The sequence below is a fragment of the Centruroides vittatus genome, unplaced genomic scaffold (genome assembly GCF_030686945.1).
Source record: "Centruroides vittatus isolate TY-2023 unplaced genomic scaffold, ASM3068694v2 contig_466, whole genome shotgun sequence".
NCBI lineage: Eukaryota > Metazoa > Arthropoda > Arachnida > Scorpiones > Buthidae > Centruroides > Centruroides vittatus.
The window spans coordinates 403,562-430,579 of record NW_027122260.1 but is presented as its reverse complement, the minus strand read 5'-3'; the positions used below and the strand labels follow the sequence as shown (position 1 = coordinate 430,579).

The following is a 27,018-nucleotide window of genomic DNA, read 5'->3' as shown; positions in this document are numbered from 1 at the left end:
GCCTGTTGTTTTATACGTAAACAAAAATATTTACAGAATGTTTCTTGTTTTTAACAAAAAATTTAACAAAACCGAGAAATTTAATTTTTAAAGTACCGTTTTATTAATAATTAGACAATATTTATATTTTTAATTATAAAATAAATTCTGTATGTAATTTAAATATTAATTTTATATATTTATAAAATATTATTTAGAAATTGCATTATTGTTTACAAATATTAACAAATGCGAATAATAGTTCTCATTTACATCAATATGTTCTATCAGCAACGGTTTAGATCACACGAAAATATTCACTCCTTTCTTAACAAAATCGACTGCACTGCAGTATAACTTTCTCGTATAGTCTACTATAATATTTTAACCTTCAGTTCGTATGACGTTTGTACAATAAAGTCATGATAAAAATAAAAAAACGTATTACATTGTATAAATAAATATGTAATACAGTAGCCCCTCGTTATATCGCGCTTGTCAGAGACAGAAAAAACGCGATATAACCGAGTACTAGAAATTCTGGGCTTGTACTAAACAGATTATACATGCTATGGAATATATATCCTCTATTCTTTCATCAGCAAGTATTTCTGATTAAAATAAGCTTAGTTTTGCAATACTGAATTTTATTCGTAGCTCTCGTATTAATTGACGTTTATGTAAACATCGATACCACGAACGCCCATTTAGCATTGTCGTTTCTTTAACAATGACATTTAGAGACAAATACTGCCGATATAAAAACAGAATATCAGTTGCAATTTTATTATACAGTACAGTACTATATTTCACAATAAATCGTTATTAAAAATTCGTGTAATTTATATTTTTCAATAAAAATGATAAAAATACAGTAATTGAAAATTTAAAAAATAAATATTGAACGTATAAACGTAACATCAAAACTTATAAAATTACAAAGTAAAAATTTCCTAAAAAGCAAAATACACTTGATAATTAATCTGTCCACCTGTTTTGCTTATTTATATCTTGACGAATTTATTGTTTCACCTACAGTGGTAGTTTCAAGGCAATGGTAGGAATAAAATATCGTATTTCGTTTCAAAAAGAAATTCAATGGCAATTTATAATTTAAAATGTATCGACTCAAGCGCTTTTAAAATTTGGGGACAAAAAATAGCGCGATATATCCGAATCCGCGATGTAACTAAGGGTTACTGTATATTATAACGAAAAACAAAATTGTGTTGCAAGAAAATTAAAATATTATTTAGAGAACACTTTCATGATATTACTGACAAAACAGATTGGAATATTTTAAGGTAGCGGGCTTAAATGTCGGTCTCCTAACCGATTTTTCTTATCGTGCTGTTGTTCACTTCGCAGGTGTGCTGCCAAATGTTATTTTTTCTAGAGTATGCATCTAAGTAGACTTTTGAAAATCGTTTGTTGATGCAGTAGGCTATAAACGACAAGAAGAAAAAGCAATTAATCAAACAAATTTTATTAGAAAAAATCAATCCGAATACTGCCTTTTTTGAACAATATTAAGAACCCACCTCTCTAATGTTTACAAGCCACTTTCATGTCAGAAACAAAACAAAAAACTAATAGCAATAATCATAAGCATAATAATCATAGTTCAAAATCGTTCGTAACTATTGAAAAAAAGTGAAAGAACATCGGAGCCAGAAAATTCACCTGGAATGGAGCTTTGTTTTTATGTTAGAAAAAAAATTTAAACTTGTGTAAAAACTATTGAAAATACTCTTGTTATGATTAAAAACATAAAACTCTTACCGTATTTTGACAGAATGGCCGGCATGTTTGTCTATTCGGAGAGACCATGAAATCAAATATTTCCGTATGGTAAAAAGCCGGCATATGGAATGCTAGCTTAAGTGAGGTTATACATCCCTCTCTAGAGGATGCATCAAAAAACGAATGAGTTTTTATTCTAAAACTGTGAAACTGTCAGCATTACATGAAAAACTACGATTAAATGTTTAATTTCTTCATTTTGTCTATTTTGTAACGACCTAAATATTTGCGGAATTACGAAAGTGATTTTTTTATGTTATTTTATTGTTATTTGATTCAAAAACGCAAAAATAAACATATTAAATTTAAGAAACTTGTTAAATTAACATCGGCTTTATGTGAAATTTGAGAGGAAGGTGTTATTTTTAAGGTCGGGGTAGATCAGGCGTGGCCAACAGTTTTTGGCCCCGGGCCGAATTGGAAAGAAAACTTTTTTCACGGGGCCGAAGAAAATATTAAAATTAAAAAACGTTAAATACAAAAACGATTCATTTAAGCAAATGTTTAAATATATTAGTATTACATTTCTAGAAAGCACACGAATTGCTAAGTTAAATTGAATATCACCTGTATATATTGAATTACTGTCTATCATACATTATTTTATGATAAATATTAATATTTTAAATTTATCATTTTTTTTTATTCTGGCACTATCACACAGACGAGTACAAAAGTTGTACATCTCTACAATGGAATTTTTTTAAATAAAAAAAAGTATCGCGAATCCATTCAACCAATTATTGGAAGTTAAGTAGCTAATATTGAAAGATTAATCCGGCCGCATAAATTCATTAAGCGGACCGGATCCGGCCTGCGGGCGGTATGTTGGCCACGCCTGGGGTAGATGGTCAGTGTAGCCCTACTACTACTAATGTCAATAAATCGTTAATTGTTTAATTGTCTTGTTAAGGAAAACTCTTTTCCTGATTTTAAGCTAGTCAAAATACAATGTTATTATTTTATTGTACTGTACACGAATGCTTTCTTTATCGTTTAACAACTACTTTTGTTAGATCGGATTCATTTTATATTTTAGTCGCAGTCGCAAATATTTCGGTAATGGTTACTTTATTAAACTAAAATGTTATCTCCTTTTATGTTTCACGAGCCTGTGGATTCATTTCTGTGAGTTTTGTGGTGCTGGAAAGGCTTTGCCTGCAAAGACTTGAGGCACTGGCACTGAAGATGCACGAGTTTTGAAAAAATTTGTTACATGCTGTACTGTTTTAATTTTACAATGTAGACTATTGTTGATTTTGATATACATCTTAGCATCTTTGTTTGCAAAATTGTTTTTGAAAAAGTTAGGAACTGCATATTGGCGCAACGAGCTTTTCAGTCATTTTGTGCTAGTTGACATGAATATTATAGCTTTAAAACTTTTTCGTGGTTTATGTTATTCTTGAATTTTCGTGAATGTTTTTGTGTGACAGTAGTTTTGGAAACATTGGTACCAGTTTGTCTGTAAACAGTTAAGCTATTCAGTTAAGCAGTTATAATTTATGGAAAAATTGTGAATATCACACGAAAAAATTGTCTTTTAAATATTTGTGTGTTTTGATTGATAGGTACACATTTGATAGTGATATTCTTTCAAGATTTGAAGGCTTTACGCATTATGATGTCCGACTGCACGAAAAACTTTCAAGGAAGTCTAAAGAATGAATTGCTTTTATTTTAATACTCAAGAAAGAAAGAAATTACAGCAAACACTGAAGAAACTATATTTCTCAAACTCCTCAAGCAGACGAAAGTTCAAATCTTCCAAAGTCGAGGCTTCTTCTCTCGGCAAAAATTTTCTTTTACAGTTTTTTATTTAAATGTGAAAAACTTTAGGCGTTTCGTACGGTATATTTATAACATTAAAAAGGTTTGTTTATCTGATGTTAAATACATAATTTTGCCATTTTAAACAAAATATAAGTAAGTAAATTGTTTTTTAATGTGGCCAATAGGAATAGAGCAACTGCCCAGTGGCTCAATAAGCTTCCGGACAATTGTATTTAATAATTCATAAATAATAATTTTTGTTGCCGTTTGTTTTTTAGTTAATGCTTTCGTGGCCTGTGATTTTATGGGTTTTTCCTGAGTTTCACGGTTATGGCAACGATAGAAATCATTTGCCTGCAAAGGCATAGAGCTCTAGACTTTTGATAGTGTTCATGTTATTGACAAAAATACGTTTTGACTGTTGTAGCTGATTAAAATTTACATAATTGTGCCAATTAAAAAAATTAATAAAAGCATTAGAAATGCCTTAACTGCAAGGCTTTTGTTTGCCTGCAAATTAGATGCATCCCCAATTTACTGTACATGGATGATGATTGATGATCCGATATTTATACGAGTATATAAGAGCTTCCGATGCAAACCGTAAGTCATGTTATTTCAATTCAAAAATTTTCCCTTGAAAGGTGTTAGGCAGATGACTGGTGCGACTCTATTGCTAAAGGAAAAGTGTGATGTACAGGGACAAGTCACTACTAATTTGAGATGGAGAGCATACATTTTAAATTAAATAAAGTGACGGCCGGATGGCCGAGCGGTCAAGGTGGCAGCCTACCACGGGGGGCCCGGGATCGAATCTGGACGGTTCGAAAAATCCCCAGGAATTCGGATATGTCGGGTCCCGTCCCTTATCACCCGGTCACTCCATGCCGAACCCACAATGGGCTTGCTAAAAAAACGAGGTTCTCTTGGCGCCCGCAGGGCGGAAAGAGTTAAAAAAAATAAAGTAAAAATATGATAAAAATTGCAGCCAGGCATTGTGACGATGTCGCGATAAATGATTGCTCGTTATTACTAATTTTATTACTTAAACGTAGTTCTAGCACAGAATTTTTTCATTAACTTCATTTATTCAGAAAGACATCGCAATTAAAAAGGAGCAGTATTTCGTTTGCCTTACACCGTTCATGGAAGCTGTAGTAGAGCCGCTTCACTTGTATTTTCTAAAATATAAATACATATTGTGTGATTACTTTCATATTTTAACGTACTTTGAATTACTTAATGCGGATATAATAAAATATTAATTTTATGTATTTTATTACAAATTTCTATACATGTGAAAAATCAGTGGCGTGCCGTGACATTTGATGATAAGGAAGCTGGTTTCTGTAAGAAGCCGACTTCCAGGGGCAATCGGTTAATTGCGCGTCAGTGATGGTCTAGGGTCCATTCGTATTCGTTTGTTCGATAAGCCAGTAAAAACCGTAGATTTCCCTAAATGTATTTTTAATAGATTAGCTGACGTACTTAATAAATAAACAAATATAATTACCTCTGTTATTAGATTCGATAGATTCCCTATGGCCTCTAAATGCTAATTCTCGCTTTCATAAAAAAACATATAACATCTATTAATTTAGTTACGGCTAACAGATATATTATATCTATCTTGTTATAATTTCAATATAGTATTTATTTTATATTATTTACTAATGTTAAATTCTGTTCTGCTTTGATTTCCAAACTGCTTCAATTTTACGAAAGAATCGATGTGACATTTACGATTTTCGTGTCTTTTGCCAGCTTTACTCAAATTATTTAAATCGTCAAAGCCATTCTTATTCCACACACTAATTTCATTTGAAAATAGCAGGCAAGGCCAACAAAACAATTTTTGCATTTTTATGCATCCACAAAGCCATTTTATGTCTTCATAAATTTTATCGTGAACAAATCTTTTTGTTGAAGTATTTATATTTAATTTAGGCATTGGTCTCTCTCTTTTAACAATGTTTTCTTTTTCATTATAATTATGTTGTGTATTTTGAAAATATACAAACGTACAATGTACTGTATATGAAGTGGTGTAAGTTTTAGAACAGAAGTTTTAGAAGATGGCAGCTAAACGTGTTGCATTTATTCTAGTAGTTCTTAAATGTGAATAATTATATATTTAATAAGTGTAACTTACCTACAACACGATGTTAGTGTTCTAAATGTTAAGTAATGGATTTATTGAGTCTAATACTGTATATAAATTATCTGTGGCAATTATAATAGAGGGAGTGTAGTCACGTGATATAACGTCATCGCTCCGCCCAATCAGAAAAATCAACAACCAATATGGCGATGATAGTTTTTATCATCGCCATATTGGTTGTTGATTTCACGTTACCCTGTTTGCTCACTTCATTACGTCAGTGTGAAAGAAAGGAATTTTACTGGCTTTGCAGCAGATTTAAAAGGCAATGATTTGATAAATCATTACCTTTTAAACTAGTTAAATAACGCTGTATTAGCATGTAGTCGGAACGAAGCTGCTCGCACTTTTATTTTCTAGATTATGAGGAAAAAAGAAACAAAGAATCATTCGTTCTCAACAATATATATGATTTCTATTGGATCATTTAAAGGTACAAATATAAGGTCAGAATAAGCCATTAATTAATTGCTATGCCAACGTCACGAAATTCTGTCTATCACTATGGTCCTTGGACTTACAGATCGACTCGTAGCGATTTTTATTGTAACTCTTTAAAAATACTGAGTCAGTTATTTTTTCCACTCGACTCAATATAACATAGGTAAGATCGATAGCTGTCTCTTTTTTTCCCTATATCTATTTTGAATTTTGGAAGAGTTAATCTCTGTAATTAATGTATAGTCATCGAGTACGCTAAGATAAGGGGAAAATGTCTACGAGATCGCAATATACTGCCATCCTTCGAAGAGCGTGTTATGGGGATTATTGGAAACAGATTACCATAGATGAAAGGTTCCCGATAGCTATCGAATTCCACTAAAATAAACAGAGGAAGAGCTGGAGGGCGAGCATTAGGAGCATATATAATGTAGCGTATAGTTCCTAGTGAACCATTGACGAGAGCACCGATATTCCTTGCACCTTGTTCCTTGCACCCATAAATTGACTCTCATAAATTGGAGAGACCAAGAGCTGAGTCATCTTTGGACAAAGGCGGGGCAATATCTGGAGTGTTTTCAGATGCTATATAAGCAAGAGGGCATCTAGTTGACTACAAGTAGTTTTCGTTGCTTTGTTTAACTTGCTCGTTTGTTGGATATAGCTTTACTGCCGTTTGGAACTGATCAAGTTCATCTCTGGATAAATAGGCTCAATTTCTTGTCAGAATGTTCAGATGTGTATCAGAGATATCAGCCGAAACTAGATGTTGTAAGCAGGGCCGGATTATCGAATAGGCAAAGTAGGCAAATGTCTAGGGCCCGTAACTCGGAGGGGCCCGGCTTCAGTGTAGAAGATTGCTCTGTTTCAAAACGAGTTGAAAATTATTTAAGAAATTCGATAGGACAGAAAAGGCTGTATTTAACAATTCCTACTAAGCTCCGCTCGACTAGCCATTATCTAAAAAAAAAAAGGTCAACAGCTAACCGTACGCCACGAGATCTCTCGCACCATCTAGAAATATTCCTAGGGCCGCATCTCGTGGTAGTACTGACGTATGGTTATGATTTATTTTCTAAATCTAAACTTTTACGTCGCAACATCGCATATTCGATATAGCGTTCAAGTTGCTAGAGTGCGAAGATATTACAATTCAATAGTGTTTTATAAAAGAGTTAAAAAGGGTGACACTACGGTGTGACTTGGGATGACACTACGATATCCGTACCGGGTGTCACCCATGCTAGCTACGCTAATGTCACATTATATAAGATTTGTTTAAAAGCAACTTATTTAAATGGGGCCGCAATTTAAATTTTGTCTAGGGCCCGCTAGAGGCTTAATCCGGCGCTGGTTGTAAGACATCTGTGAAGGAACTATCTGCGCTATTTTGTCTATGAGAATTACTAATAAGTACAGTAACTGTAAGTTCAATGAACTTCTCAAAAGAATCAAATTGTAAAAAACACTCGAGTAGAGAGGAGTATCTTTAACAGGAGGAAGCTGACGAAAATCACCAAACAAATAGATAAACCGTACGTTTCTATATTCAACGGTTGACTCAACGGTGAGAGAACAACGTTTCTAAATGGACCGTTGAGTTCTCCGTTGAGACTAGTGACGTCAGCGCTGTTTCACCATTGAGCTCAATGGTCTCAACGACCTCAAAGACCGTGAGTATTCAACAAACTAACATGGCGGCTTCCACGAAAAAGTAATTTTCGTTTATAGAAAATATTCAGCGGCCGGATGGCCGAGCGGTAAAGGTGGCAGCCTACCGCTCTGGGGACCCGGGATCGAGTCCGAACGGGTCGAATAATCCCCAGGAATTTTTCGGGGGGTGGTCCGTTCGGATATGTCGGGCCCCGTCCCTCACCACCCGGTCGCCCCATTGTGGGCCTGGCCGAACCCATAATGGGCCTACTAAAAGAGGCCCTCTTAGTGCCCACAGGGCGGAAAGAGTTAAAAAAAAAAAAAAAAAAAAAAAAAAAAGAAACTATCCATTTGCTGCTGTTGATGCTGTAATAGCGGACAGATTAATGAACGATCTGTATATGATAAAACGTGTGATTGCACGATTATGTTGGATATTTTGGTCAATATTGAAATATTAAGGTTTTTTTCATTTATCCAAAATTGATTGCAACCGATATTTAGCCCTCTAATTCTTCCTAATGATATATATTCAAGAAATTAATTAAAATTATTAAAGAAAGACCCAGTATACAAAATGATTCAGATATGGGTTCATTTGAATAAAAGGATTTATTCGAATAATGGTTAAGCGAGTTACTTTAATTAGTATTTATCAAAACAGTGACGATCGCCACCTTCTCGTTACTTAAGTCAGCCATCTTGAAAAGCGACCTCTCAACGAAAGCGTTTCTTTTTTTCTGCAAAACGTGACGTGAGATCGTTCAACGGAGGCACTCAACGGAAAATTTACTGTTGAGTCAACCGTTGAATATAGAAACCTACGGAAAGAATCCACCAAATGGCTCATTTTTCTCGGGTTTTATCTCCCTCAATCTTCTCTCGATCATGTAAAGCATTCTTGCACCAGTCATTGATGTGAGGACCCGAACGGGGGTCGACTAAAAGGGACGAAATTGGAGCTTTCCATTGTTTAATGGAAGTTTTTTCTGTGTATTTAAAACAATGGAAAAGAACGAATTCGAGAAACACGCGACGAGAGAGGAATCAAGTTCTGTCGCGACGATGACCTCTCCCGCGCCCTCCATCGGGTTTCGAATTGGCACCAGGTGACAATGAGAGACCAATGAAGAGGCGATTTGGGGGAGAAAGATTATAAAATCGTCGTTTCAAGGACATTCGGAGTTCTTGGTCTTCGGTGCAGGGTGCTCCGCTACTGGGTTCCGGATAAAGTTTAACAACGAAGTCTGGATCGTCGCTTCGACCTGGTCTCCGATCTCCGCTCCCGACGAGTTGCGACCAGGTACATCCCGCCGCCGAAAGCGTCACAACAAGTCGTGCAGTGTGCCCCGGGGCCGACACCACCCTCCTCACCTTCATCGGAAGTTTAAACGATCGACGGGACTATTGAACTGTTACACGGACTGATCCGCCCGTTGGATTGGTGTTACGCCGAATTAAAAGAATTTTTGTAAGCTCCATTTTTATGTTTATTAAACGGTTTTAGATGGTACCTGTCTCAGTGATGTCAGTCCATTCCCACAAGTCAGTCTGACCGCTCGACCGAACTAACTTTCTTTCTCTCCCATCGGCTGGCCTTTACATTGACATTTCATCGATGATGATGAATTTGAGCTACTTCATCTCAATCTGGAAACTCTGTGCAGCTTCTCCATTTAGAGATCGAAATTTCGTACTAACGATAGGAAGACGAAGGAGAGAATGGATCGAATATTGATCGCTGCTGCTCCACGTTTTAAAAAGAAAACTTTTTAAAACTTATTATTCTATAAAAATTCTTTATATTTGTTGTGTATCTAGTTAGCGATAACATTTAACTTTCAAAATTACCGTTTTAATGCCTGTCATATTTTTCGACCACTAGATAACGCTTCTACACGCGCGTGCAGGAAGCGAATAACACTTGACTTTATGCGTTCCTTGTTAACATTATAACTCTAGAATGAGTTGTCCGATTTTGATGAAAATTTCTAGGAAGACTCACCATCACTCAAGGATGAATTAATTAAAATTTCAACTCTCAAAAATGATCCATAATGAAGAAAAACGCGATCTTCGTTTTGACCCCTATCTCCAGTTCTACAAAAATGGATCATTTTTGAGAGTTGAAATTTTAATCAGTTCATCCCTAAGTGATGATGAGTCGTCCTAGAATATTTCATCAAGATCGGACAACTCATTCTAGAGTTATTTTGTTGACAAGGAATGCATGAAGTCAGGTATTAGTCGTCACTTCGTTCCGACAATTAAACACGATAGGCTTAGCGGAGAGAGCGACGCGACTCCCGATCAACGCGCGATCGCCGAAAAAAGTATGATAACATTTTTATTTTTCGTCTCTGGTCCAAAAGTAGAGTATCGTTGAACTCGTCTCGGTCCCCTGAGTTCAGATATATACTCAAAATCCTGAAATTCCAGAGGGAGTAATCTATAGTATATCCAAATAAACTTTGAGTTCCTTGCATGGAGTCATAGAGTGTGTAATTTATTTCTTTGAAGTTTCTTTGTTTTGTTCCTGCACGGGGAATACTCTAAAGGTCGAGTACTTCCCCGAATGCCTTTGAATTGAGTTGAAAATTTAAACAAAAAATAAATTTAGATTAAACTTCTAACTTAGGAGGTAATTTTCGTTTTTAAATAAAACATAATACAAAATATTATTGTAAATTTTTATAAGATTTTGAAAACCAAAGATGGTCAATGATCACTGAATCTGGTTATTATTTTAATAATGAAACCTGAGAATGCCTTTTCCAATTCAATGGATGTGGGTGGAATTGTCTTTAATGCATTTAAGAGAAGACAGATGTTATGTGTTTTCTTACCTGTAGCCTGGAATATTTCTAGTTAGTTTTCGAGATGCGTTGCAGTACTTCTTTTGCTGTCTAGTTTTCTTGATTTATCTACCCCGACTGCTTTAATAGCGGTATCAAGCTTATAGCATGATAATTTGGCAGTTTGGCTTTAATAATCAGGTTTATGAAGGAAAACTTCATATTTGTAGACTTCGTACTCGTTTCTATCCTTGCCAATTTGCACAACCTGGCATAATGCAGTTATTGAAGCTACTGGGCATAGTTAAAATTAAGACAGAATTGGTGCAATTATTCCAGATATTACATGTTCTGACAAGTAAAATATTTTCAGAGTCCTGCCACAAATACATATTGATTATTGACAATCTGTGGGATGTCATAACAAGCAAAACTTTAAAAAACTAATAAGCAGGCTTAAAATTAATAAATACAAATGTATTCTGACAGTTTATGGGTTACTTATACTTTCTATTTGCAAAATTTCTTCAACTTTAACACAAAATAAGAAAAAAGTGAACTTTTAAGAAATTTGCGGGATTTCCCGAGATGAGAAGAATTTTCTAGGTTAAAACATCGGCCAGGATCTGGGATCCTGAGATCCTGTTTGAGAAACCCTACCTGTAATCTGGCTGCTTTACACCATTCAAATATTTTCGCCGTGGAAGATGTTCCGTATTCGATAATACAGTGCTTCCATTGGCAATATGCATATACGGATTTATGTTTGAATATACAATAGCAATCTTATCATTTTTTTCACATGCAGTATAGAAATTTGTAATAAGATACATAATGTGGTTATAATAAAATATAAATTTTAATTAATTCAAAGTACATTCAAATATGAAAATAATTGCACAATATGTATTTATATTTTAACAAGGGAAACGCACTTCTACCGCTTCCAAGGATGGCACGCCACTGGTGAAAAACAATAATAAGATTGCTATTGTATATTCGAATATAAATCCGTATACGCATATTACCAATGGAAGTGCCGTATTGTGAAATACGGGATAGCTTCCACAGCAAAAATATTGGAATGATGTAAAGCAGCCATATTACAGGCATTTGCGGATGCGCTTTACAGAGCACCAATCTCACGTGGTTTAGCTGGTGGATACTACACACCAAAATATCGTATAATACTTCCAATGATTCCATCCATTAGCCACCGGTAGGGACAGGGCCGGATTTACCAATCCAAGGGCCCTGGGCACAAATTCGGTGGGGTCACCCCTTTAAGAGTAGACAAATTTGATGATTTAGAAAATTTACACAAAATACTGTACTTTCAATTAGATTTGAACTAGGAAGTTGTAAATTTCATTTAAAAATAAGGTTATTGTAGACATAATTAGTTTACACAATAAAATATATGTATTTTAATTTAACTGAAAAATACCTATGTGAAATTTTTTCCCGAAATTTTCCGATGTTTCATAGGTTTTTTCCCGGGTTTGGTTTTCTCTGCCTGTTGCCCTCATGATTAGACCACACTAAGCTGTCGCGGTAATAGAAAAAAAAATTATGTTTAAACATAATTTTTTTTAGTTTTGTGGGGGCCCTGGGCACAGGCCCCAAATGCCCTTATGTAAATCCGGCCCTGGGTAGGGAGCTATTTGACTAAGTGGATTGTTTTAAGATTCAAAAAGTAAAGAAGATTTTATGTCATTTTGGATGTACTATAGATTACCACCTATGGAATTTCAGGACTTTGAGTATATATTTGAACTCAGAGGACCGAGACGAGTTCAACGGTACCCTACTTTTAAGCCGGAGGCAAAAAATAAGAAAGATACTTTTTTCGGCGATCGCGCGATGATCGGGAGTCGCGTCGCTCTCTCCGCTAAGCCTATCGCGTGTTTAACAGGCAGTCCGGCAAGTCGGCCATATATACCTTCAACAAAGGCAGATGTAGATCCACGAGTACACTGATTGTCTACAGTTGGAGTTAAGTCCTTTTTGCACACCCTCGCGCTCGTCGACCTTGGGGGCTACGCAGTGGCGTAGCGTAGTGGGGGCGGCAGGGGCAGCCCGCCCCGGGCGACACAATTTCACAATAAATAATAATATCTTGTAAAAATTTGAACCTGTACAATACACAATAATGATGATTGTTCTTGCTGAAAAGTTCTTTAGAATTACTGTATATTTTAGTCTTTTAAATTGAGATACCTAAATAAGGGGTCGGCGAAATTTTCTTTCGCTCCGGGCGGCTGACACCCACGCTACGCCACTGGGGCTACGGCTCCTCAGTCTCGCAATCGCTCGCGGTCGGTTAGTACTACGAGCCGATCGCACTATCGCAATCGGGAATTGCGATGCTTGAACAAAAGGAAAAAAAGGAACTGGCGTTCGACTGTTCGTGCTCCCGACGGACTCCCCTTGGGAGGGGAGCCGCCGATTGTTATTGATTCACGGTAGTTCTTGAACAAAAGAAAAAAAAAGGAAGTGGCATTCGACTGTTCGTGCAATTTCTTGTCTTTCAGAGTGTTTTTTAAAATTTGTTTGCAGACTTTACCGCGAGATGACAGCACTAGCAACTACGGTGCCGTCTTCATGAAAGCATTAAAAACTATAACTTTCTTATTTTTCGTCTCCGGTATAAAAGTAGGATATCGTTGAACTCGTCTCGGTCCCCTCAGTTCAGATATATATTCAAAGTCCCGAAATTCCATAGGTGGTAATCTATAGTATCCCCGTTATTTTTATTCATGTTTCTTTATAAAGCTATTTTGTCATTCGATCCTACTGATCTTTAGAACTAACGCTAAGCAGTCAAACACGAACAGTAACAAAAAACTTTATTAAAAAGGTGAGAACTGTCACCGACATCCTCGGGCAATACCCGGGCAAATCCAACGAACTTTCGCGCCTCTTTTTCACGTTGCCACCCAACTCTCGTTGGCAGGTGTTGCCAGATAATGTTCGGGATCTCTGGCGCTGGCGGCCACCAAAGTCCTTGCTGGCGACCACACTATATTTAATTATAATTTTCTTTTAATTATAAAATTATAATTATATTGCCAGATTTTCAGACATAAAATCTTTAGAATTTTTTCACTTTTAGATGTTAATAATTTTAAATATTATGAAAAACAATTTTCCAAAGTGAGTTTTAATTCTTTAAGTAAATTTTATGGAAAATTTTTTGATTTATCTAAATTAAGTAGTGAATTGCAATATTTATATTCATTACTCTTACTCCTACTCCAGAGTTGGATTTTTAAACGTTACTCCTACTTCTACTCCTATTCCTTGAAAAACTTTCTTCTACTCTTACTCCTTACTCCTACTCATACTCCTCAATAACAATATTTCATCATTGCCATATGAATGTGCATGTGAATTGTTTTTTAATGTTTGAATGTGCAATATAATTAAAGGAATAAGGAGTAACAAAATATATTACTCCTACTCCTTGAAAAACCTCCAACTCCTCATATTCCTTACTCCTACTCGTACTCCTACTCCACAGCCCTGGTGCCCAGACTATATTGGCAAGTCACTCTTAGGCATAAAAAATATTATAATTAATGACGATCTGAATAAACATTTTTGTCAGAGTGAATTGCATAGGTTGTGGTATTAAGTGTATTAATTAATTTAAGAATAAAAAGATAGGCATGATTTTTTAAAAGTTTGCAGTATGTCTAATTTACAAGTTTTTACAAGTCTAAAATATTTTAATTATAATTTTTATGGTAGATTACGAATTCAAAATGTCTAAAATTACAAAGTAAAGGAAAAGAAAAGCCATTTAGTTAGAAAACAAATAAAAATCTTGGAACCAACCTGTGAGTACTGAAGGTTCACATATGTTGAACCTTCATTACATGAAACTATTGTTGGAATCAACGATTGCGATGTTTTGTAGATGTTCTTCTGATGTAATAAAAGGCTGGTGGCGCTGTTGACGCCTCGGGGAAGGTGACCTCATTTCACTCTCCCCTTTCCAGCACTGACCTTCTGTGAGTCAAGACTGTGTGTAATCTTTGTGTACTCTTTGTTCCTTTGTTACATAACCGGTTACGCTAGTCCAACTGCCTTTCTACTAATCTTTCTGATAAACACCAAGTCTAACAACTACTGCCAGAACAATTAAGAGAAATGAGACTTCTATATGAAAATCTATCATTTGTGGTCAAAACTTAGATCAAAAACATCATCGTGTAGTAGAATTTAGAAAAAATCTTAGAAAAAAATTGAAAATTTTTTGGTGCTTTTAATTGAGAATTTGGTGCCAGATGGTACCTGTAGATGGAAATATTATAAAGCAGAAGGCACTGAATTTATAAAAAAATTACAAGAATTGGAACCATATTCAAGCAATACAAAGTAAAAAGAAAAAAAATAGAAAGTTTCTGCTAGTGAAGGATGACTGACAGGATTCTTAAAAAGTGCATTTCACAGTATTAAAATTAAAGGGGATGTTCCATTTGCAGATGAAAATGCTGCCAAGAACTTTCCAGAAGAACTAACCAAAATAATAAGAGTGGGTGGCTATGTTTCTGACCGGATTTTTAACGCTGAAGAAATAGGTCTATACCGAAAGAAAACTTTCACCACTTTTTTACAGAGTTTTCTGTATGAAATATAGTTATTTATTTCATCTTACACAATTTTATTTAATAACTTGAAACTTATCTCCCATTTTACTACAGGAAACATATCTACAATTCACCTATACACACCGGGGTGAAACCAATTAATTCTCTTGCAAACCTTGTAACTGATGCTGCCAAAGTTCGTACGCTAACGTTTTTGGCCCCTCACTAGGTCCTTCTTCAAGCGAAAATTTATTCTATTTTCTTTTTTTTGACCGTTAGATCGAAGAATATCCTCTTTCTGGATAAAAATTCGAATTGTCCGATTCCGTATTGATGGAAACCGCATGCCATCTAATGGCATGCGGTTTCCATCGATACGGAATCGGACAATTCGAATTTTTATCCAGAAAGAGGATATTCTTCGATCTAACGGTCAAAAAAAAGAAAATAGAATAAATTTTCGCTTGAAGAAGGACCTAGTGAGGGGCCAAAAACGTTAGCGTACGAACTTTGGCAGCATCAGTTACAAGGTTTGCAAGAGAATTAATTGGAAACATATCTCCTGTGTAAAAAGGAGTTGACTGTAATTCTTACAACCTCTAAGGTGAACAATAGAGAACAAGTTCACTTTGCAATCCTGAGTAAGTTGTCTGATTAGGAGAAATTTAAAATCATATTTTTTTCACTAATTCTCTCCACAATAAGTGTAATGGCATTTATGTTCTCCAGCCACCCATACAGGGGTGAATGGGTGAGAGAGCAAGGTGCTCTTGGGGACTCGAGATCAAAACCAGATGGGTCGAAAAATCCCCAGGAATATTTTGGGGTTGATCTGACCAGATATGTCAGTCCTGTCCCTTACCACCCGGCCACCCCATTGAGGGCCTGCTGAACCCATAATGGGCTTCCTAAAAGAGGCCCTCTTAGTGTCCACAGGGTAAAAAGAGTTTTTAAAAAAAGCCACCCATACAGGTATGGTGGGGTTCTCTGCTTGCTGTTCAAAACCTGCAAGTCTCTCAAAAAATGATGTCATTTTATTCACAGTTTGCATGGTTGTGAATCATCTCTGAAATCCTAATCAAAAAGAAGCATACAAAATGTCATATTCCTTGTAAACCACAAAAGAAAAGCACACGTCTCAGAGATTGTGCTAAAAAGTTTTATTCAAATTAATTAATGTCAATAAATCTTAATAATATTTCAATTGCTTTTTTGGTTATTGTGAACTGAACTCAATAGTTACATAAGATAGACCTATTAATAACTAACAACTCTGTTAGTTATTAATAGGTCTGAAATTGGATTTGATGAATTAAAAAATGTATAAAAATACTATCATAAACTTTATTGTATAATATTTTGGATAATTTGATTTGTAAATGTTTACAAAATGGGGTTGATTCTAATATTAAGTATAATAATCACTTCACACTGACTTTTGTTAATATCATATGTTACACTTACATGTTATGGCATTACAAATGGTGACTGTTTAGAGTTTAGATAGGGGTTGATTCTTTTTCTAAAACGTAAATTTAAAACTAAATTGTATATAATATCTAAATGTATATATTTTTTAAAATTATTCAGTATGGACGATCAGACAGTTATCGTGTTGCCATTACTCCAAATGCTACAGAAAATGTTGTTAATGAAACTAAATCAAAACCTCCAAAGAAGAAAAATACATTTTATGGAAAGAAAGGAAAGCCTGATTTGGAAGAACTCAAACAAGAAGTTTCAATGGTAAGACATTATATATTTAGTCAATACAGACATGTACATTTTAATTTTAAAATGTAAACAATAATTAATTAGAATTATTTTTACTATTAAAATTTTATTTATATTTTTAAAATGAAAATATATTTTAAAGCATTCTTGCATTTAAATTTTTAATTATGAATATTCAGATTTTCATACAATATAAATGAAGATTATTTTTTATTCTTTTCAGTGGTACATACATATCTGTTGATTAAATAGATCACAATACTCAGTTCATCTTTTGTTGGTTATGTTGCTGAATCATACAGCTTTTTCCCTTCAAGAAGTTTCACACATAAGATTTATATAATACTGATTTTACATATGAGATGTGTTTTAGCTTGATATATCACATTAAAATAAATTGGCATTCAACTTAAACTTATAATAATTAAGAAACAGAATAAATCACCAAAGTTTAAAAAGAGGCTATTAAGCAGATTGAAAATAGTTGCAATTAAATATTTAGTTCTTTGTGAATGGTGTTATTATGTTTCCTCTTTCTTCTTTCCTTTATAAGTATTATCATAATTTATTTTTATAAATAAAGTTACCAAAAGTTCTTTGGTAAAATAAAGAACTTTTGGCAACCTGAAAAAGCAGTAGTGGATACTTTATTTATCAAAAGTTTTATTAATTTTATTTATATAAATTATTGCATGGGATCTACATCATACATAAGAAATATTACATTAATATCTGTCCAATTGTAATTATTCAATAAGTAATTGATTATCCATTTTGGAGTTGTTTTCTGTTTTCTTTATTTTTGATATATCCATTTCTTTGTCTTTAGTGTTACTTTTAAATAATACATTATAACTTTCACTAGCAAATAATTTACTGAGTATGTCAAATGTTTTTACCTGTACTAGCAGCCAAGCCATCATAAGGATAGGAGAAAACAGAACATTGAGATAGATAAGGAATATAGCCAACATTTAAATTTTAAACATAAGGAACAAATAAATAAATCAAAATTAAAATATAAAAGGTACAAATACTATATGTAAATGATATCTCCACATATATACTTTGTGCAAAGCTTAGGTAGTACTAAATTCACCACAATGGCTATTACATCTCTTAACTTCATTTTATCCAACACTGGAATATAATCAATTACATATCTCAAAGCCTATTACCATTGTGTAATTAACATCAAAAACGAAAAATTAAATTTCATGAACGTTTTCAAACCTTCTGAGGTTCTTCTTCAGGCAGCAATGAATTTTTTATATTTTATAAGCATATATGAGGAGATGTTATCTGAACATGACTTTTATATCTTTTATTTTATATATTACTATTTAAATTTTGTTCTATTTATTCCTTATGTTTAAAATTTAAATGTTTTGTATTCCTTTTCTGTCTAATTGGAACACAATGTTCTATTTTCTGCTATCCTAATGATGGCTGTACAATAAACCAGTTAGAGTTAAATGGGTAGCCTTTTTCATTAAACACTTCTATTTAACTTGCTTTGTATGTTCTCAGGTCTTGAAACTCAACTTTGACCCATTTCTAATTAATATAGAAGGCTGAAACGTTGGGTGTATATAAGTCCAATGACATTGCATTTTGATGTTTTAGGAAGATAGCCCACCCTGAATCTAATAAACATAACCAAGCATAGCATTTAATCACTATTTGTGTATCTATAAATGCATTGCAGTTATGTATATGATGAGAGTGAGGCCACCCCTACCTCACAATCTTTAAAAACAATCAATGAAAGATTTAAAAAGTTTTTAAAAATATATTAAAATTATCTTTATTATTGGTTATTATTATTATTATTTCCTTTATTATTGTGTTTCTACTTGCTTTTTCTACTGTTTCAAAATCTTTTCTAAAGCTTGTAAATTTGATAGGAGTTAGAATATATTATGCTTTCAAATGATTTTATTATTAAAGGTTTCTTTTAACTAACAGCAATGATTTAGCATTGATGAGTGATGTAAGCTTGATTTTCACTTGTTTTTTGAATCTTTCTTGAGCTTTTTTCTTTTATCTTTATCTAATTTTTATTTCATATTAATTACATCATTTCAGTCTCTTCCTCTTTCACTTCTGAGACTTTGGATTATATGTCATTTACATTTCTCTACTGAACATAAGAATGTTGGAATGTTACTGATATTGTGTTTAGGAATGCAATTGTATTTTTTCACATCAATTTCAAATATTTTTTCTAAAATTCTGTCATTGTTTGAACAATTTTAATTCTAACATAGTTAGATTGATTTTGTTTTTCTTTCCACCATTTTCTTGTGACCATGTTGCCATTATATAGCATTAAATTTTGGTTCGTATTACACAAACATTTAACTGATAGATTATATAAGAAATTGTCTTTCTCTGGAATTGACTTTATTATTATTTATGGTTTTTTATTCAAATATTGAAATAAAATTTAAAAAATTATTATTTTATTATTGTTTAAATTAGCATTTCTATTTTTCATGTATAGTAAATTATTCATTAAAAGATTTTTTATATGAAGGAACTTTGCATGTATTTTTGATAAAAATCTTTTATCTTCAAACAATACTAATTAATTTTAAATATTACATTGAACAAATTTAAAATTAATCAGTATTGACTGTAGAAATATTTTAAAGAATATTTGTAAAATATCAATTAATACCATGAAAACCTTTTTAGCAGCAGAGGAAATATGTTTAATTGATGCAAACATTTTCTGTCATTTTAAAGACTATCCTCAAGCAACTGAACAAATTGAATACAATCAAAATAGAACATTTCAAATACAGTTGAAATAGAACATATAAGATGACAAGGTTTAGAACAAAACACAACTGTATACATCTAATATAGTATAATTAATATCAGGTAATTAAATAAATAATGTCATTTTTTGAAATGTTAATACAAATGTTTGTATTTTTCATTTATAATAATTTTATTCATCAAAACATTTACCTTCACATTCAATTACACTTTCCATTGGGAAAGTGTAATTGAATGTCAATTTGAAATACCATTTTTATAAAACGTCAATTTTAGTGCTAAAAAATTGAGTTACTTCTGGTTTTTTAGTTGCATGGTTTGTAATTATTATTTTTATTTTATTTTATTTTATGAGTACAAGGTAAATACCTATTTGTACAGGCAAAATAACAACAACAAAAACAACATATTAAACGTGTGTGGCTGCAGCCGTCTGTCATATGTATATATATATATATATTTTTTTATTTTTGTATTTTTTTTTGGGCTATTTTCGGTTGTGGGGGTATGATGGTTGGCAACCCGTCGTGTACACAAAAAAGGGGTATTTAAGGCGGCACCAACCGGTTATTGGGCTTTTTGTCCTTCCTTGGGAAGACTGGTGAATCATACGGACCTGTGCGGTAAGCTTTTTCACGAGGACAGTTTTTACAGGCGAATAAGGGACAATTTGTAATCGTGATCCATCGACCATTCTACGCCTCGAACAAGTACGTGTGCTCCATATGTGTGTTATCCCCCAAGTGTCGTGTGTCACTCAATATTTATAGACAAACGTTAATATATTGTGAAATATTCATCTTTACTGTGATTTCTTTGTTCCCAGGACGAACTGAGTTACGGCAGGTTGAACCATCTATACTATAATTTGTAACGGTGAGACTTCAGGTGCTCGTGAAATCGTATTTTTGTAAACCTAACCATATATATAATATATATATATATATCTTTAATTGTATCATCATCTCTAATATATATATATAAACTTATTGTTAACTTGTCTCTTTGTGTCTCTTCCCCACGTGGTAATTCACCTACACTCACAAATAGCGTGAACACTTGTTCCTGCAATTTTCCACAAACGCAACACAAATTGTCAGTGAACTGTCAGCAAGATATACAACTAAAACAAAACAGATTAAGTCATGTTACCTATAACAGAAAACAAACTTTATTATTATTTAAGTGATTTGTAAATTTTTTCTGCACATATGATACATTCAAAGATAAAAAAAAGGAGATAACCCAACAGAGATAAAATCAGGAGAATGTGAAAGATGAGATAAAAGTTCCCATTCCAATTGCATTATTTTATTTCTTGTAATTTCTGTTGTAAAAACAAAACACCTTGAATTGCCAAAGATAACTGTTTTTGCCTTAAATTGTCTGTAGCTGCTCACTGTACAAATCTTTCTAAGGGTTTGTCCATTTAAGTACTCATGATGAGCAATATCCCCTTGAAGTCCACCAAACACAAAGAATTTTTTTCAGAGTTATTTTTGCTTTGGCATCTGTGATACAGGATCATTTGATGATAACCAGTGATGACTATGTTTGTAGTTAAAGTATAAAATCCACTTTTCATGAGTGATCAAAATTTAATCTGAGAAATTCTTATATTTCAAATGTGAAAGAAGCAATGTGCAAATGTTGGAATGGTGTAATTTGTTCTGTGTTTAATGCATGAGGAATCCATTTACTTAATTTCATTTCTTTTCCAATTTATGTAAGCAAAGTCTGATGGTTTCATCACTTACATTAAGCTCTTCAGCACTCATCTGATGTGTTAAATGTGAATTTGTCTCTGTCATTGTCTTTAATTTGTATATATCTAAAGTTAATGGTCTTCCTGGCTTGCTTCATACTTCAAAGACTGATTTCCTAAAACAAATTTTTAAAATCATCTTTGAGCATTTTTTGATGTTATTGCATCTTTCCCAAAAGCAGTACAGATATTTCTAGGAGCTTCTGCAGCATTAGTTCCAAGTTTAAATTCATAAATCAAACATGCAGAAATAACATTATTTGGCACAGATATTTTGAAATGTTGAAATATTTTTATAAATTTTTGTTAACAGCCCAGAAATCAACTAATGAATGAATAAAAATATAAATTTTGTTATGCAGTTGACTGACTGAAAATGCTTAGTCATTGGGCTGCAATTTCAAAAAATTGTAGATCTATAAATTTCCACTGTCTTTTCTTAATCTTGAGAATGGAGTTAGATAGGTGAAATCTGAGACCAGATATGGAAACCTTAGGGGCAGGAGGCCCCAATTAACTATATATGAACTGATGCAAATTGGAAGTCATGTTATATCAGTTCAAAACTTTTCTCCTGAAAACAGTTAACAGATGATTTGCATGACTCTATTATTAAAGGAAAAGTATGATATACAGGGGCAAGCTGCTACTATTTTGAGATGGAGAACATACATTTTAAATTAAATTAATTAAAAACATGATTAAAAATTTCAGCCTGGCATTGTGACAATGTCACAATAAATAATTGCTTGTTATGCATATAAATGATTACTCCAACTATGATTTATTTGAAAAGTAAGTTAAATTATAATGACAACTTTAAAAGATACATAGAGTATAATTAGTTTAAATAATGGATCCAAAATATCTATATTTTAGTGTTCACACCTATTTCAGGTATTGAAGATGAAATAAATATCCTTAGAGCTGATGCAAGAGCCCTTTAAGATGTGTTTGTAAATTTGTGCAGATTCTGCTGATCTTGCAAACCTGGGTTTGGGAGTTGAAATATGTTTAAACATATTTCTTTTGCTGTTAAAATTTTTTATGGTGTTCATCAGTACTTTGTATAGCAATTTGGCATGACTTAATATTTGTAAATTAGTAAATGTTTATGTTTAAAGGCAAAAAGTATATATGTATTTAGTTTATTATTTTATCTGTTTATTGTCTATCTATTTACATAACTGAACAATCTTTCAATAAATTGTGTTTTATTTTAGAATATCAATATTTTATTTACTGTTTAAACTAAAGTACTCTATTTTCAGGAAAACAGATTTTATTATTATAACAAACTATTTATGAGAAGTTACATGATGAAATGTTTAACTATATAGATGAGTTTCATCTAGAATTTCAGAAAAAGGTGAATAGTTTTATTTCAGAGTTTTTAACTTACCTAAAATACTTTTCATCAGCATAAATTTTCAATTGAAATAAAAGAGAATTTTTCATTTTGAATTAATATATACATAATACAATTGGTTGGTAAACTGTGAAATTAGAGAATTTTATTTAATATGGCAAATTGTATTTATTTTTGTTTATTACATGATTTTTTTCCCTTTAATCTTTATTTGTTATCAGTTTAAAGAATCAACTTTCCTGAAAAATTTTTATTTATCTATATACTTAAAATGAAGTTTACTTTTAATAAATGGTTAAATAATAATAAGCTTTTTGAAGTTATTCATCCAAATCTAAGCAGTGAAATGGCCAGATGGCCTCATGGTCAAGGTGGCAGCCTACTACTCAGGGACCCTGGATCAAATCCAGATGGGTCCAGGGGTGGTCTGTCCGGATATGTCGGATCCTGTCCCTCACCACCCAGTCGCCCCATTGTGGGCCTGGCTGAACTTATAATGGACTTACTAAAAGAGGCCCTCTTAGTGCCTACAGGGCAGAAAGAATTTAAAAAAAAAATTAAGCAGTGAATAGTATTTATCTGTTTAAAAATCAAATTTTTTTTTATTTCAAAAATATTGATTTTCAAAATTTCTACTCATGACATAGATCACTAATTTGTTACTTTTACATAAAAATCATGAAACTGAAGCATCTTATATAACCTTATTTTTTACTTCAGTTTTATTAACTTATCTTTTTTGTAAAAATGCTAACTAATAAAGAATTTGTTCTAGTTCCATTATTATTTTTTCATTTATACTATATAATTAGAAAAGTTTTGATATAAAATAAGGATATTTTTGGTTTTTTTTAATATTTAAATTAGAATAATATTTAAACTGCATTACAGTTAATAGAATGTAAGAATTTTTTGAAGTAAAAAAAATGAAAAAGAAATGCTTGAAATAATTAAGAAAATAAAAAATATTCTGCATTTTTTTACATATTTATTTTATTTATATTATTATTTTTGAATGTTATTTTCATTATACTAATGTAAATACTATATTTTAGTTTTCAGAATATTTAACCTTATAATAGAGATATATAATTTTGTGAGATCTGATATTAACGAAATGTTTTATGCTAAAAATTGAGCTGATTATTTGTATCAGTAATTTCCACTATCACAATACAAATAAGTTAAAATCTAACGTATAAATAAACAAAATGCTGTTAATTTCAAACTCAATAAATATAAAACATCACTTTATTAGACAGAAGTTATTTGAGTGAAAATAAGTTTGGAGACTCGTATTATTTTGCTGTAATAAAGCAGCGTTTTATATTTATTGAATTATAATTTAAGTAAATTTTGTAAATTACAGATATGATGATAATTTAACCATAAAATATATGTCTAAAAATATTTTTTTTTGTAATTTTGTATTTATATTGTTAAACTTATGTAAACATACAATACAGTTTTTTTTGTCATACTTCTTGATATAAATAGTTACAATTAGATACAATTAGAATGATAAATTTTTCTGGAAAGAAAAAGATGATTGTAAGATATAAGATATAAGATTGACTAATGATAATTTATGGGAAATCAGATTCTCTTAATTTGTCAATAATTTTAATGCTAAGAAGCAGAAATACATTGAAAAATATTACTTCAAAAGTAAATAAAAATTAGAGTATTAGGGAGTATGAAAATTTTAATTTATACACATACATTAAATAAAAAAACTTTTTATTCTCAAATATTATAGATATTTACTTTAAAAAAAATTTGTATTTATACATCCAAAGACTGAAAATACTTCTGAAAACATTTAAATAATTAAAATTATTATTAAAATTTTGAATTTAGAAATTTGATTCAGAAAATTCAAATTATAAGAAAGATTTGTTAACTAGGCATAGATTTTCAAGAGATAGCTATATAAATATTTCAAAATCATTGGCAACTGATTGATCAGATTGGATCATCTATCAGAGTATCAGGATAATTCTCTGAAGATTGGTAATTTTAATCTGTTGTTGGCAGTTGTTTTTTATGATTTAATTAAAATTACTTTTAGATTATTAATATAAGTTTTTATTGTTATGTAATAATTTAAAGTTGAAAAAAATGTGAGGCAAAAAATTCACATAAGTGATGATTACATTTTTTTTAGTTAATATAATTTTATTAACTTTAAAATTTCATTTTTTACTGAAATTTATATAACAAATTAAATCTATAAAGTTTTCATCAGCATAAATTTTAATTATAATCAATGAAAGTCAATAAAGTTTCTAATTAAAATTATGTTTTTTGTTATATTAAATTTTTAATTAATAGCATTAAAAATTATTTAACAACAACTATTTAAAAGTTGTTTTAATAGCATATCTCAGAATATTTGTAATCTATTGAAATAAAGATTATATTATTTTTTTCTATAATTTTAATTTATTTCTTAAAATGTTTTTGAAATCTTTTCTCTATTATTAAAGCAAAATTTCCTGATACATTTAATAACTTAATAAAACTATTGATTATATTTCATTTTATAATTTTTTTAACTTCATAGAGCAAATCAAATAAGAGATGGCTTTTAGTTTTGGTTTTCTGATGGAAGACAGATTCACACATATTAATTCATTAGAGTAATTTTTAAGTCTTATACATTACTCTTCATTTGCAACAATGCCTTATTAGCAAGTAAATAACAATTTACCTGTTAATAACATTCATATGATAAAAATTTGAATTTGTATTTTGGAATATTTTTATCCAAACTACTGTTGTAGCATTCTATTACATATTCTACTGGAAGAAGGTCATTAAAAATATCTGAAAACATTTCAGTTATTAAATTTTTGTTGTTTATTCAAGGTTATTTGTGTTTGTTCATTAAATAATTTGTTCATGACTGCACGTGAAGAGTGTACTGAAAGAGAGAGAGACGATCTCTGTTTAATTGAAAAAGGCAAAAAATATATTGAATAAGATAACAGGTCATTCTCCCCATATAAACAAACCTGCACTTAATACAATACATAAAAAGAACTTTCCAGGAAAAATATAATATTTAGTTAAATCTCAACATGGATATCATTATAAAAACTAAAATCTGTAAATTTTATAATTATTTATGTAGTGCCATGCAATTTTAAGGCAAATTTGAAAATTATATATAACAAAAAATAAGTATAGAAAATCTAGATAAATTAGGCATGAAATAGAAGAAACAAAATATTACAAAAAGAAAAATATTTATTGGTCTAAACATTTTCTAATGTAATTATGGCAAAATGTTTTCATATTATCTCTGAGATCTTTTAGCTTAATTAATTTTCCCAAATTAATAATACATAATGTAATTATTACTTTCCCAACTGATATTATATATAACAGAGGGAAAATATTGCAATTGGACAAAAAATCACCTTCCTCTCCAGATTTAAAAATTTTTGGAACCAGGGGACCTTTAAATACAAAAATATTCAGGAGTAATTTTTGTATGTATGGATAACAGTGTGTGTGTGGGGGGGGCATGATTTTGTTCAATTTCTTTGAAGCTTAATAACTCTTGTGAAAATTGAAAATTTTTGAAATTTTGCAGGAAAGTTTGTTTATTAGGGGAATTGAATCTTTTAAATTTTGGCGGTTATAGGTCGAGGGGGTGAGGAGATAAAAGAGGTCATGTGTAACTCCAGTAGGGTCAGACTTAATAATGATTTTATTTGTTATTAGCATTTACAGTTTTTTATGAAACCCATCCCTGACATCAAAATTAAGCTTTTTGCCATTTTATAATAATTAAAAATATAAAAAGTTTTTTGTAATAAGGTACTTTTCTGTTAACAGGATGCCAGTTGTAACTTTAATCTGATGCTTGATAATGTTGTCTGTGTCTCTGCAAAGACTAGCTTGTTTAACTATTTATCCCACTGACTATGCTGGCTTCAAGTAACCCATTTAACTGTTCATGGACTATTTGATATTATATAGTTTTAGGGGGTTTTCCCTAAAACCCTCTAAATATTTGTAATCTATTGAAATAAAGATAAAATTATAGAAAAAAGTTTTAGGAGCTTTCTCCCACCCAGCTGCTTTGGTGCAAGTGATAGAGAGAGCACCAAAGTGCACAATTATATGCAGAGCATTAGTCAAAGCAAGAAATA

General features: G+C 31.7%; 1 protein-coding gene across 3 annotated transcripts in view; it reads left to right on the top strand.

Moving 5' to 3' along the window:
• LOC136977664 (sodium/potassium-transporting ATPase subunit alpha-like) overlaps nucleotides 1-27,018 on the top strand; it is a 155,414-nt gene that overhangs the window by 3,226 nt on the left and 125,170 nt on the right. For 2 of the 3 annotated variants that reach the window (XR_010881120.1, XM_067273197.1), the window contains exon 2: nucleotides 16,791-16,946. Coding sequence is in view for 2 of the 3 variants with exons in the window: in XM_067273197.1 (XP_067129298.1) it covers nucleotides 16,791-16,946 (156 nt within the window). In the remaining variant the exon portion in view is untranslated. Of the gene's footprint in view, nucleotides 1-16,790; nucleotides 16,947-22,757; nucleotides 22,856-27,018 lie in introns of those variants that run through there. The other variant, XM_067273198.1, reaches the window with a different exon arrangement.